The sequence below is a fragment of the Nelusetta ayraudi genome, unplaced genomic scaffold, assembly GCF_046127955.1.
Source record: "Nelusetta ayraudi isolate G7.1 ecotype Tasmania unplaced genomic scaffold, CSIRO-AGI_Nayr_v1 ptg000019l, whole genome shotgun sequence".
In the NCBI taxonomy this organism is placed as follows: Eukaryota; Metazoa; Chordata; class Actinopteri; order Tetraodontiformes; family Monacanthidae; genus Nelusetta; species Nelusetta ayraudi.
This window is the reverse complement of record NW_027466069.1, coordinates 9,360,902-9,374,263: the sequence shown is the minus strand read 5'-3', so window position 1 is coordinate 9,374,263 and position 13,362 is coordinate 9,360,902. Positions and strand designations below refer to the sequence as shown.

Sequence of the window (13,362 nt, the reverse complement as noted above, 5' to 3'; positions counted from 1 at the left end):
TAGGATTATTTGTTTTCCTTTGGAAAAAAAAAAAGATGAGGTGGTTCTAAAGCCTGAGTTCTCTATAAACGAGGAAGACGGCAGTTATTCATCCGATCAGCTTCCTCCACTGTGGGGAATAGTCTGGAATAACACCTCCTCCTGCCTTCCCCTGCCCAGCAGACATCATCATTAGAGCACTCTGAGCCATCACAAGCGTCTCCCACCGTGGGACCACCCATCCCTACGACTCCAACTGCCAGACAACTTTGCTTTCATCTCGTCCTGATCCTCTGCAGTGAATACAAACCAGCGCTTTGCTTCTTGTGCCGCTGCTGTGAAGTCCCATTTAGGGGATGTGTCATGATTTTTCTTCTCCCTTCGTGTGTGGGATCAGGGTTTTTTTTTCTTTTCTTCCTTTTTTCTTTTTTTTTTTTTTTTTGGGGTCGCTCAAAATTCTGACGCCGCATCAATGAAGTCGCCTCCTCCTCGCGAATTTCACTCGGGCGATATGTACTTTCGAAATAGTACACAGGCACGGGCAAGCGGCATCTTCACTCCTTTTTTTTTCCGCGGTACGTCGGTGCTATAGGAGTGAGCGGTGCACGGTGATGACTTGCTTATGATCAGGTGTTTGTGGGCTGGATGTAGCCTGAGGGATGAAGGGTGAGTGTGCGCTTTGGAGAGGCTCAGGCAAACGCTTGAAAGAGCGAAGACTCATGTGTCAAAAATAAGCTTCCTCTCTTTTCTGGAGAAGAGAAGCTGGGTGATTATCGTAAAGTGGATGTAAAGCTTAAATTCGGGCAGAGTGAAGGATTTTACTTTATTTTTACTTTTTTTTTTCCTTCTAGGACTGTGTTCCCGTGTTTAAAGGTAAAGTTGTTCTGCCGGTCAAGTGCGACTGAATGTGTCTCGATTGATGTCCACGGTGTCCAGTCAAAATGTTTTCACCAATCCTGTGAAATTTCTGGAGAGAGAGTAGCACCGGCACAAGAACTGTATAATATTCACAGATGGATTTCAAGTATAAATCCATAGCTGAGACAACAGTCGACATTTTACATGTGCAACTGAGGACTGGTGTTGAGTGAAGTCAATGCAATAGAACCACGATTCTTCAAGTTGCATCTTTGCAACCCTGGATCAAATCCATTTGCTTGCAACTGACAGAAATATAGAATTTGGTTTTTGTTTGTTTTAAATTCGCAGCTTTAGTGGGCAAATGAATAGATTTTTTTTTTTTTTAAAGGTCCCTAACTGAACCCAACATTCCATCTTCAGTGGGCAGCGTACACGTCATATCGTGTTGGTGTTTGTCAGCATCTGTCCTTGAGTGCGGACATGCTTTAAGAAATCCGGCTGCCCACCATTTGACTTGTTGGAATACATTTGTGTCTTTTTTTTTTGATGACGTCGGCCGTGTGCTCTTTGTCCTCTGACATGTGTTTGCGTGTTCCTCTGGCCGTGCAGCACATTCACACGCAATCTTCCGTCTCAAACCCATGGATGAGTTCCACCTACACCTACCGCCAACCATCTGCCTTGTCTTGTCCTCTCAACCCCGCCCCCCCCCCCCTTACGCCTCACCTGCACCCACCCCTCACAAAGACACAATAGCTCCTGCGTGCACGGCCTGGTGTCGGCCTCGGACTACAAAGTGCTCCCAGCACAAAGTAAAGACACAGCAGGCGACTCATCATTAACTCCTGTAAGGGATCAGGCTGAGGTCAAAGAGGCCAGAGGTCGGCAGTGGGATTGCCGGCCTGGAGATCCATCTCCTGTCGTCACACCGAAGGGAGGAGACTTTCACTTTCTTGTGCCTCAGTCGACGGCAATATACTCCTCTTTTTTGTTATTGTGGAAAACAATGCTTGAGGTTTAGAATGAGGTTGGGCGATTCCACTTTCTTTACAGAATGAATAGAGATATTCATACATACGTACATATTTATACATATTCCATACGTGTTCTTTCATAGTTTTGATGCCTTGAGTGACAATCTACAAATAGTCATGAAAATGAAGGAAAATCCGTTCAATCAGAAGTATCTGTCCAAAACGTTTGACTGGTAGTGTCCATACATATACAACTGGTTGTTACTGGTACAAGTGTTGTAGTATCGGCATGTGTTTTATGAGTACGAGTAGAGTACTCAACCCCGGTATCGATACCGATACCCGATTCTGGTATCGGTGCGTGCCAAGTTTAGAAGCTAGCCTGTTAAAGACATTGCGGGTTACAGCTGAGCAGCCACATCAGCTTTCCTGAACGGATCATGACGAAGAAGCATGGACGTGTCACTGAAGCTCCTCCGAGAAGTTGAGCGACTGATGGCGGTGTGAGGACGGGTTGTTTTTTTTTTTTTGGATTCTGCTGCTTTTTATGTTTTGAACTGTCAGGTAGTCGTTTCTCCGAAGACGGAGAAATGGGCTCAAGATCTGATGCTCACGTTTCTTGTCCCTGCGCAACATTTTGCTGCCACTCAGAATCATGCCATTCCGTGATGTTGGCTGCACCTTTTGCCTTTTTTGATGACCTGGTTTGTTGTCCTGCTCACAGGTACAACCCGCGCCCCACGAGACGGAGAGGTCCCAGGGGTAGACTACAACTTCCTGTCGGTGGAGGACTTCCTGGAACTGGAGGAAAGTGGCACGCTGCTGGAAATAGGAACATACGAAGGTGAGGACGACGACGGCGGCGGCGGAAGACGTTCGCAAATGTGCGAGTTCTACGTGGAAGCAATCGCCGCTTACCGTCGGTCCCACGAGCTGCGCGGGAGGCCGTCAAACTGTTCTGTCAGTTGGGCTCTGATTAGGACACATCTGCCCCTCTCACTGTGATTGGGACGGCGTTGCGTCGCACCGAGTCTAATGCTGACACAAACCTGTGTGTGCGCGTGTGCACTTGTGCGTGTGCGTGTGCGCGTGCGTGAGACGTAGCGTACACGGGAGAGAATGTCAGGACATTAATCTGCTTGGCACCGCCTCCGCTCTGTGTTGGCACGTCTCACCCTCTCATGCAGACAATGTCAAATACCTGTCGGCAGGAGTCTGTTGCCGTCCAGACTGGCGGAGAGAGACGGGAGCGCCGCCCGAAAAACTCAGTCGCTGCGTTGTCCTAACGTGGAAATATCTGACTTCATGTGTTGTTTGACGTGTGCTTGCTGTCGTTAATTAGGGATTTGACAGAAGAGGAGAATAGACATAAGAAGTAGTATCACACCTCTGCCAGAGATGTCGGGGTACGTGTGTGTGGTGGTGGTGGTGGTGATACTATAAAATGATGCCTGTTATGTAATTGTACGCTTTTTGGGGGGCCGGCTGTTTAATGCTATAAAAAACAAACTGTGAGGGAAAAAAAACAAAAACCAAAGCAACAGTAACACTTGATTATGGAGTCCCGCTTGCTGAGCAGTGGGTGTACGTGTGGGAATGCGATCCAAGAACTCCCGATCAATACTGGACAGGATTTGACTGTATACGGTTGTGCATAAACGGCCGATGGAAGAGATCTAGAATATCTGTTCACGTCGTTGACAGTTGAGAGGGTGCGAATATTGCCCGTACTCCGCCAATAGTCTCAACTAATGTCCCTGCTCGGCTTACAAATTGGTGTAGAGTGAGAGAGAAGGTGCTACTGAAGTCCTTCCTGACAAGGAGACTTTTCACACGTGCAGATGAGATGTGCACCCTTGGAAAAACATTATTCTGCACTTTCACACGACAGATTGTCATCATGACAGTTTTGAAGCCTTAACTTAGTTTAAAGTCATCGGCGTATCTGTAGACTTGGCCCATCAAAGATTCGGGATAAATGTCAGTCTTGAAAGTAATTCTGTGTGACATTTTGTTTTTTCTTTCACATTTGGGTCGCAGTATGATAGTGCCGCATTGTAGCATTTTGTTGTCGGATAAATCCATCATCAAGCCCTTTAAGTAGCAAAATAAGAAGGATTACTCCTCATAGTTATTTAGTGTGTGCACGTGATTCTCACAGTGTCTGATTGCACGACCAACCAAAACAACCACCAACAACAAAACAAGCAGAGAAATCTAGGTTGCTTGGTTGCTTGGTTGTCCTTTTTTCTTTTCTTTTTTTTTTTTTCAGGAATGCTTTCTGTGTCCAGACAATGGGCCACTGGAGCCTCACGCACAATTGATAGACGTTGTTCTTCCCCGCCAGCTGCTTCTTTCCACAATTTGCGCTCACATTGTGATCCAGCTTTAGTCTTAGCACCAGATTAGGAGACTTCATAGATCCGCCGCTTGTTTTTATCCCCGGCTTCCTCCCCGTCCCTCCGTCTCGGTTTCTCCTTTTCCCTCCTCCTTGTGCGAGTGTCTCGCTCTTGAGCATGCTAATGGCCTTCTTGTTGCCTAGGTAACTATTATGGGACCCCCAAGCCGCCGAGGCAGCCCGTCATTGGGACAGTAATTCTCAGCGATGCAGACTCCCAGCAGTCTACCCCAAAGCGCACCAAGTCCTACAATGACATGCAAAGCGTCCGAGTAGTGCCTGCTGACGACGACGATGACGACCAGGCCACGGAAATGAACAACAGTTTCACAGGTGAGGGAGTGATTGCACCTGTGCAGCCTCACTTTGCGCCGAGTTGCTCTTTCTTCTCGTGTTTGGTTTCATTTGTCCCGGAGGCTTATGATGGTGTGTGTGTGTGTGTGTGTGTGTGTGTGCGTGTGCGCGTGTGTGTGCAAAATGAGCGCTAGCTTACATCTTTGTGGTCCTTCTCCATGTTCGGCTGTTACATCACGTCTATGAGAGGCTTTTTGCCTGTTCCGCAAGGCTCCAAACACTGCCACCTGCCTGTGAGGAGGGGCCAGTGCACCAACAAACACATTTCTAGGTCTCACTCAAAAACATTAAATTTCCCATAATTCCATAGGCCTTAAATTCTACTGGATATATATTATATTCTTTTTTTTTAAATGTTTTATTTATTTTTCAAAAGATACGGCTAATGTGAACTATGAATATCTCTGCACTGTATTTATGGCAGCTCCTCTAAAAACGAATCGTGTCATGCCAGTGCGTTGAATATTTTGTCACCATCACGACAGTGCAAGAAATGATTTTTTTTTTTTTCACCGCCCTCCTCCCTTCTTTCTGGTGATCCTGCGAGTCTATGCCCTCTCTGTGTCCCTGCCAAGCTGCCCGAGTGTTGAATTAGCATTCGACGCACCCTGAGTAACCCTCGAGTTGGGCCAGAACTGAGGAGTGGGAAGGAGGGTCGGGGGCTGGGAGTGTCTCGCACTACCAGAGGGAGGCTTTTGGGGTTGAGAGGTAAAACTGGGGGGAGGGGGGGGGGGGGGGTTCAGAAAGAATTTGGCCAAGACGACTTCTGTTGAGAGAATTAACATATTCCCAGGGTTCTCTGAGTACACTAGGAATGGGCGGGAGCCTCACTCCAGATAGGGGGAAGGGGGGACGATTTCGCAGAGGAGCATGAAAAGAAGTTTTGCATTGTGTATTGCACAGTGTGCCGCGTCAACTCCATTTTTTTGGCTTCACTTCTTCCCCCTCCCGCCCCCCCCCCTCCCCCCCTCCCTTTTCGGTGTTCTGTGTCGCTCCGTGTCGTGTTGTCGTTCTTGCGTGACCCAGGATCCTTAGTGCGTAGTCTCTTCCCCTCTCCTTTGCTGTGCACAGGCAACCCTAACGAGCAGGACGAGAGCCGCGGCAGCATCCTCCGGCCGTACCCCGCGCGTGACATCGCTCCCTCCTGCGGTCTGAACAATGCGGCCATCTCCACGTCCGACAGCGGGCAGCAGACCCTGGCGGAGCCCCAGGTCTCCCCGGAGGACCCTCTGGGGCCGCTGCCCGACAACTGGGAGATGGCCTACACCGAGAACGGAGAGCTGTACTTCATAGAGTACGTATCGGGCCGACCACATTCTGCCCATGGATGTTTTTTTTTATTTTCATTTTTTGCACTGTCACCCTGTAGTCCCTTTGTGCCCGTGCAGCGGCTTGTGCCCCCTCCCACCCCACTCCATCCCCCACCCCCTCCCCATAATTTGGTTTTTAGGCCTCTCCCCAGCAAACACCCGACCGGATGCTGCTTTCCTGTTAGTCTTCCCCGCATGTCCGGGTCTCTAAAGGAGACCCCAACCTGCTCACCTGCTCACGTGACTACCTCCACCTCTCTGTCCTCTCTGCAGCATGGCAAAGACACAGCACCGGGATGTGGACGTGCATTTTCACAGCTTGTATGTTCATTTCTGCTACAACCGAAATACAATTTGTTCTTTTCCTGTCAACAGAGGGCTAAAAAAAATAAATGAATAAATAAATAAAGTCTGGCTGGTTTGCCTCGATCGGCCCCGTGTCAATGCTCGTCCTCGCTCGTCTCTTTGCAGCAGACGCTTTGCTTTCCTCTGTAAACTTGCTGACACCGTTTGCTCTCTAATTCATATTGATGCATTCACCCCTGCCGTTCTTTTGTGCTCGCGGCTTTGATGGCCCCTGTGAGTTGTTCTCTTGTCTTATTTGTTTCCCTCCTCCCCTTCCCTTCCCTCCAGCCACAACACAAAGACCACGTCATGGCTGGATCCTCGGTGCAGAGACAAGGCCTCCAGGGTTCTGGAAGAGTGCGAAGATGATGGTAAGCTGTTATGTGTCATTGTAAACGTGCGCGCCATTCCCACCCCACCCCCACCCCTTTCTCAAGAGGTGAAAGGATACATGGAGGGCATTTTGACAGAATCCACTGCGAGGAGAATCTAGACTCAACCCTCGGTTTTCCTTTTCGTGGATCTATCGAACAGCATTTCACTTGCACTGCTTTTAAAATAATCCAGTCCCTCATTTGAAAAAAAAAAAGGGGGGGATGCGAAATGGCACCACCATGTGGTGAAATGTAAAATTGTTGCACTCTGGGTTTTATGGCTCTTATTAAGGCTGAAATAAAATCATGTTCTGATTCAAACTAAGGTGTTTCCCCATTTGTATTTCTCTGTATTTCTTCACTTGGACCTTATCCCTCCATCCCCGCCCCGCCTCTCCTCTGCTCTTCATTCCTTCTCTCCTCTGTGTCTCTTCATCCCGCTTTCATTTTGGAGAAGAAGGAATACATACAGAAGAATTGGAAGCTGACCTAGGTGAGAGTTTTGTGTTTATAAACAACATGTGCTATTAATTATCGTTCTATTATTCTATGATGACTGATCTTGTCATTTGAATGCGTCCTGTGTGCGATTTACTTGCCTCTAATGGTCAAACGGCATACTGCAAATGAAGCTTGTCTTCTAATATTATCACTCTTATAAGAGCTCTGAAGTCGGGGTAACGATCGTGAGGTTCCAGTTTGCCCTCAGTTTGACGTAATGTTGAAGAGTGTGAGAGGATTTATTGGCTCGGAGTTTCCTGTTTGCTGAATCCGGCCAGACTTTGTTCGCTGCCCCAGACGACCCTGCGACAGAGCGGCAGCCTTGAATGTCTGGCTATAAGCCTTTGCCGCATCAGTGCTGCTGTACAGAAATCCACTTTGTTCTAAGTGTTGACTGCCTTTAAAACGAGATTATGAGTATTTTTTTTAATTTCCTTTTTTTTTTTTTAAATCAAACGCAGAGGTTAGGAGGTCGCAGCTGGCGAAAATTTAATGAGAATGTTTTGTTAGGCCTCATGTCTTTCCTGCTTCCGTGGAAGGTGGCTCAGTGTGGGGAACCGCTGCTCATGTTTGCCCATCTTTTATGAGAGAGATGAAACCAAGACAAACGCAGAAATGGTTCCCCCGCCCAAAAAAAACGGCTCCTTGAGCTTCCACAGTCCACTTGTGTGGCGACCCAGATTCCGATGTAAACCAATTATGTGCGCTGATTTGGGCATAAATTAAAGGTAAATGTGCTCTCAGGGAGCAGAAGTGCGGTGCAGCTAATTTGCAATGAAACCAACAGAAATTACCTGCTTTAAACATCTCACTTTGCTCATAAAACACACGAGCAACAGTGACCCGCGCGGGCCCCGGGCAGCAAAATTCAAGGGTCATTAATCATCCTGCTTTAAAGAAATAAAAGGCTGAATCGGTGTTGTTTCGATCCCATTCGAGCACATTTATTGGAGAATAGAAACGAGGCAAATGCAACAACAGCAGAGGAAGATTGATCTCCACCTTTGAAGCGCTAAGTGCTCTGGAATCAACACAAACAAACCTACACATTATAGAATTGCTCCTGGTTTTTAATGTTGCACTATCGACCATTAATGCCGTCTCCTAATTTCAGACTTGCCTCCAGGATGGGAGAGGATAGAGGACCCAGTGTACGGAGTTTATTATGTAGAGTAAGTTTCCTCACTGGCCCGGCCACCTCACGACCCAGAAACGGGGATTTTCTGTACGCTGACTCTAACCTAACCAAGCGTCACCTGCTTTATGTCGTGTGTGTCCCCCACCCCCCGCCCCCGCCAGTCATATAAACAGGAAGACTCAGTATGAGAACCCTGTAGTGGAGGCGCGGCGCAGGAAAATCCTGGAGCAGCAGCAGCAGCAGCAGCCGCAGCCTCCAGAAGGTGAGCGGTATATTCGAGGTTCGTTTCCTGCCCTGATGCGGCACCATTTCTTTCTTTCTTCATGTCTCTGTGTGTCACGTTCCTCCAGTGTGTCTCGTGTCCAACCAGGTTTGGTCCAGGCTGCCGATCTCACTTCTCTAACCCCAACTTCTTTACGATCGGGAAACAAAAACATTCTGACAAAAGACGAAATCTGGTTTTTCAAAGAGGTTAAATTACACTTGGGAATACAGCTGGCCCAATCACTGGTGTTTAGATCATAAAAGCTGTTTATCATTTTGTGTTTTGATAAATTGATAAAATCTTAATCTAAAATCTTTTATCTTGGCCCCAAGAGTAATAACACAGTGGCGGTTTCCCCTTTTGTAGATGAGAACAGTTTAAGCCCATGAAATTGCATCAAAAAATGGAATCAACTTTAGCCTACAGCCTGCAATGCCCTAAATTCATAGCAAATATCAGACGTCCCGTTATTAATCACCTATGAACATTAACTAATATCTAAAATGTCTTTTACATTTTTCTTATCAGTTTTCATTTTTCCAATTCCATTTTCTGTCAACATCCCACCCACAAAAAATATCAAACTAATGCAAAAAGCTACTGATAAATGTATGCTTGGCTCTGTGTATCTTGTGTGCTTTCTGCGTGTATGTATTTTGTTTTGTGTGTGCATGTGTGTTGCATCTCAATACAACTTTTCGCTGCGTGTCCGTGTGGGTAAACGCGTGTCGCTGCTGTGTGTGTGTGTGTGTGTGTGTGTGTGTGTGTGTGTGTGTGTGTGTGTGTGTGTGTGTGTGTGATCTGTTCAGAGTGGATAGAGGAGCACTCGTCAGCAGCAGCACCTTTAGCAAACTATGCTCCAAACCATCTGGAGACCTACCGGGACCCTCAAGTCCCACCAAGCCTACCTCCCGGCCCTGCAGGACCCAAACGTAAACAAGTTCCCTTCCGCAGATTCTTCACGCTCGTGTGTTTGTGAGACCATTTGTTCTCCGTGTGTTTGCTGAAAACATGTTTTTTTTTTTTTTTTGTTTTTTTTTTGACGATCTGCGGCAGGAGGGAAGCCTTTCTTCACGAGAAACCCGGCCGAGCTGAAAGGCACCTTCATCAACACGAAGCTGAAGAAGAGTCGACGCGGCTTCGGCTTCACGGTGGTCGGAGGTGACGAGCCCGACGAGTTTCTGCAGATCAAAAGTCTGGTGCTGGACGGGCCTGCAGCTGTGGATGGAAAGATGGAAACAGGTGTAGTACGACAGCAGCACCCACAGGGGGCACTGTTTTCTTTCAAAACCGTCCACAGTGCTGATCGTCCATGCATTTTGCACTCATTGTGCTACTTGCTAAGCGAGTCTTAAGCGTCTTTTCACATGTTGTCACACTGAGAGCATGATGATGGGTCTCCATCAGGCTCCTAAAGTGCTTTCTGACTGATTTAAAACCCTTTTTTCTCCGCATTTCGTTCGTCTTCCCTCACCACAGGGTCGCCTGCGGTAGTGACACACACATGAGAAAAACAGCACTTTTTTTTTTTTTTTTTTTTTCAAAAACTCTCCGAGTGACACTTTCCTCGCGAGCTGGAGCGCCACGCGGCAGCCTCGACGTGATGTTTGCGAAACAGAAACCCTTTATTTTGACACATCAAAGTCTCCTCGCAAGCCTGGAGATGTTGTAATGAATGTTTGCGGCTCCACAGGGAACTGCGTCGAAGTTCTGATAAGCAGCCCGAAGTCACGTCCTTTAAAGCAGCAGCAGCAGCAGTAGCAGCAGCAGCGTGGTGATGCTGGAGTCTAATAAAAGAAAACGTGGGCTGCGGAGATGGATGGATGGATGGATGGATGGATGGATGAATGGATGGATGGAAGGAAGGGAGTTTACCAGAACAGAGGCTACATGAGTCGGCGTCAGTAGCACATTGCACAATCTGCTGCTTTGATTTTAGCCACTTTACTTGACTGGAAAGACATGTTTGTCTTCCAGCCCATTTCACAGCAGGAGTTTGGTTTCGTTGCTTTCCATGCACTGAGCCGTCGAACAAAAGGCGATATCAAGAGTAAATAACAGACTCGCTGGCTTTCAGCTGTTCTGAATGACTCGCTAACAGCAAAACTCTAAACTCTCCCCCGCCGCAGGTGACGTGATCGTCAGCGTGAACGACACCATCGTGCTGGGCTACACCCACGCCCAGGTGGTGAAGATCTTCCAGTCCATACCCATCGGTTCCATGGTGGACCTGGCCTTATGCCGCGGCTACCCGCTGCCCTTTGACCCCGACGACCCCAACACCAGCCTGGTAACCTCGGTGGCCATCCTGGACAAGGAGCCCATCATAGTCAACGGGCAGGAGACGTTCGACTCGCCCTCCAGCCAGACGGGGCCCATCAACGGCATGCGGGAGCCGCGGCCGCACAGCCCCTCGGCCGACGCGGCGTCCAACGGCTCGCACGGCTACTCCAGCGACGTGGTCACCCTGGCCTCGTCCATCGCCACCCAGCCCGAGCTCATCACCATCCACATGGAGAAGGGCGACAAGGGCTTCGGCTTCACCATCGCCGACAGCCTGACGGGGGGAGGGCAGAGGGTCAAGCAGATCGTGGACTACCCGCGGTGCCGAGGCCTGAAGGAGAGCGACATTCTGATGGAGGTCAACAAGAGGAACGTCCAGAACATGAGCCACAATCAGGTGGTGGACCTGCTGAGCAAATGTCCCAGAGGCAGCGAGGTCACCATGCTCGTGCAGAGAGGTACGTGTCAAGTCTCACAGGTTGAAATATTTTATTGGCGAGGAGGAGACGCACGAGGTTGAGTGCGGCCTGCTCTCTGGAAAATGTGTGTTTCAACAACGGCAACAACAAAAAAAAAAAATTCCAATGCTGACAAAGACTTGAGTAGTTGGCGCGGAGAAAAATGACATGATGTGGAAAAAGTGAGGAAGGGAGTGGGCGGCTGTTTGAAACGGCTCCGTGCGGATGCGTTGAAAGTGGACGAGGCAAAAGGGACGACGGGCCGAGTTAGCGTGGCGGTCGATGAGCAGATGAGTGTGGGAAGGAGTGGGAGGACGGGTAGAGAGGAGGGGAGGGGGGGAAGGCTGGAGAACATTAGATCAGGCACGTCCATGCACTGTGAATACAAATACTCCTCAATTGGACCGCTGAGACTCGCTCACTGGAGCCATGCGTTCCCTGAAAGTTTTGGACTTGCAGAAGAGACGCAGAGGCTGCGAGTTGTTTTGTCATTCGACCAAGGGGGGTGGGGGGGTAAGGGGGGGGGGGTGATTGTTTCTTCTGCTGTCTTCTCGTCAGGGTGGAACGGACTCGCGCTGAGATGAGCGTTTATCTCAATGAAAGGTCAGAACAAGATGTGGTGGCAGAGATCGGTTGACCCACATCTCTATCTATTGACGGTGTGTTGACTGGTTGGAATGACACAGTTCTGGACTTGAGTGATGTGATGTGGGCTTGTGTGTTGAGACAAAGGCAGAACAGTCAGGATGCAGGGCAACAAGACGAAGGTAAAGTGAAGGAGGGATCAGCCTGATCTGGGAGCTGTGGAAGCTGAGGGTGAGGCGGCTCACAACAACAGAGATCATATATTAAAAAAAAAAAAGGTTGGTTGGTCAGCAGATGGGTAACGCCGAAGAGGTTGTTGTATTTTTAACATTCATATTTGCCAAAGTGTTGAACCCACGCTGACACCCAAATCTGTGTCACATTTAGAAAACAGTCGCTAGCGACCACGGGCCCCCCCCCCCCCCCTTTTGATATGACTGACAGGCAAAGAAGGAAAAACCTGTGAACCCGACTTAAAACAAAGAAGAAAAACAAAGAATTCTGACACACGGTGCACATCGATCCAGCCAGCCATAGTTTATGAAAGCTTATCCTACGCAAGGTTGCTCAGGGTGGAGCTGACGTTATATAAGAGTCCAACCAGGGACTGGCTGCCTGTTTAACAGGGCGCTGATATATAGATACACAACCATATACATTCACATTTATGTCCGCAGGCAATTTAGAGTGGCCGATCCAACACCGTGGCATGTCATAAATTTCCACCATCTCCCGGTGTAATGGCACCTTTCGCTGGCTGACAGAAGATTGATCCACAACCAGCAAAGAGCTGCTTCCAGTGGCCATCGGGTGTTTCTCTCTCTTTTTTTTCTCCTTTGTTATCAATAGATCTTTGGCTTTTGATTCCAAATGGGAAAGAACGTGATTGGTATTTGTATTTCTTTTCTATTCACTACGCAAAACAATTAACTTTCAAAATGTAAAATAAACTAATTGGCAATAAACAGAATCGACTTCCCGAAAAACAGGATGCGTTGGGGGGGGGGGGTAAATGACGCGTTGACCTTTCAAGCGACGGCTCGCGGCTGAAAGCCCAATAATTCACGCGACAACAATGTCGCAGGCAAATGAAGCCAGGTAGGGCTGATAAGAGGGGAGGAGGATGAGAAATAGGAGTGGAGGAAGGAAAGGAGGCGGAGGATTAGAAGAGAGAGTGTGAGATCTGCTGAACAGGCAGGCCCGGGGTGTGTACAGGATCAGTTTAGGTGTGGGCTGTGGAGGAGGAGGAGGCGGCGGAGGAGGAGGAGGTCCAAGGTGGACTGTAGATTGAGGAGAGCAGGTCTTGAACTGTGACTCAGCAATCCGAGCCGCGCAACTCAGCAGAGGTGGTTTTCGGAAAAGCGGATGCGAAAAGCAAAAGTCGAGCATGGCGACATTCAAGCGCCCTTCTGCAGCGGTCGTCTCCTCTCAAGAACTTCACCGATCGGTTGCTTTATCCTCCAAATTGGTATGCGCTCCCTGCGGTCGAGTGAGCTCTGTCACACAAGTTGATTTTTGTTGTTGTTGTTGTTGTTGT

At 48.6% G+C, this 13,362-nt stretch overlaps 1 protein-coding gene across 14 annotated transcripts in view; it reads left to right on the top strand.

Annotated features, from left to right (window-relative positions):
• Window positions 1-13,362, top strand: part of LOC142888594 (membrane-associated guanylate kinase, WW and PDZ domain-containing protein 1-like) — a 79,636-nt gene that overhangs the window by 42,986 nt on the left and 23,288 nt on the right. For 7 of the 14 annotated variants that reach the window (XM_076027051.1, XM_076027056.1, XM_076027048.1 and 4 more), the window contains 11 exons: window positions 2,539-2,658; window positions 4,357-4,545; window positions 5,638-5,860; window positions 6,150-6,197; window positions 6,510-6,592; window positions 7,050-7,088; window positions 8,211-8,268; window positions 8,396-8,514; window positions 9,309-9,431; window positions 9,556-9,741; window positions 10,629-11,240. In XM_076027051.1, the coding sequence (XP_075883166.1) occupies window positions 2,539-2,658; window positions 4,357-4,545; window positions 5,638-5,860; window positions 6,150-6,197; window positions 6,510-6,592; window positions 7,050-7,088; window positions 8,211-8,268; window positions 8,396-8,514; window positions 9,309-9,431; window positions 9,556-9,741; window positions 10,629-11,240 (1,800 nt within the window). The remainder of the gene's footprint in view (window positions 1-2,538; window positions 2,659-4,356; window positions 4,546-5,637; window positions 5,861-6,149; window positions 6,198-6,509; window positions 6,593-7,049; window positions 7,089-8,210; window positions 8,269-8,395; window positions 8,515-9,308; window positions 9,432-9,555; window positions 9,742-10,628; window positions 11,241-13,362) is intronic. The other 7 variants (XM_076027061.1, XM_076027054.1, XM_076027062.1 and 4 more) reach the window with 5 other exon arrangements.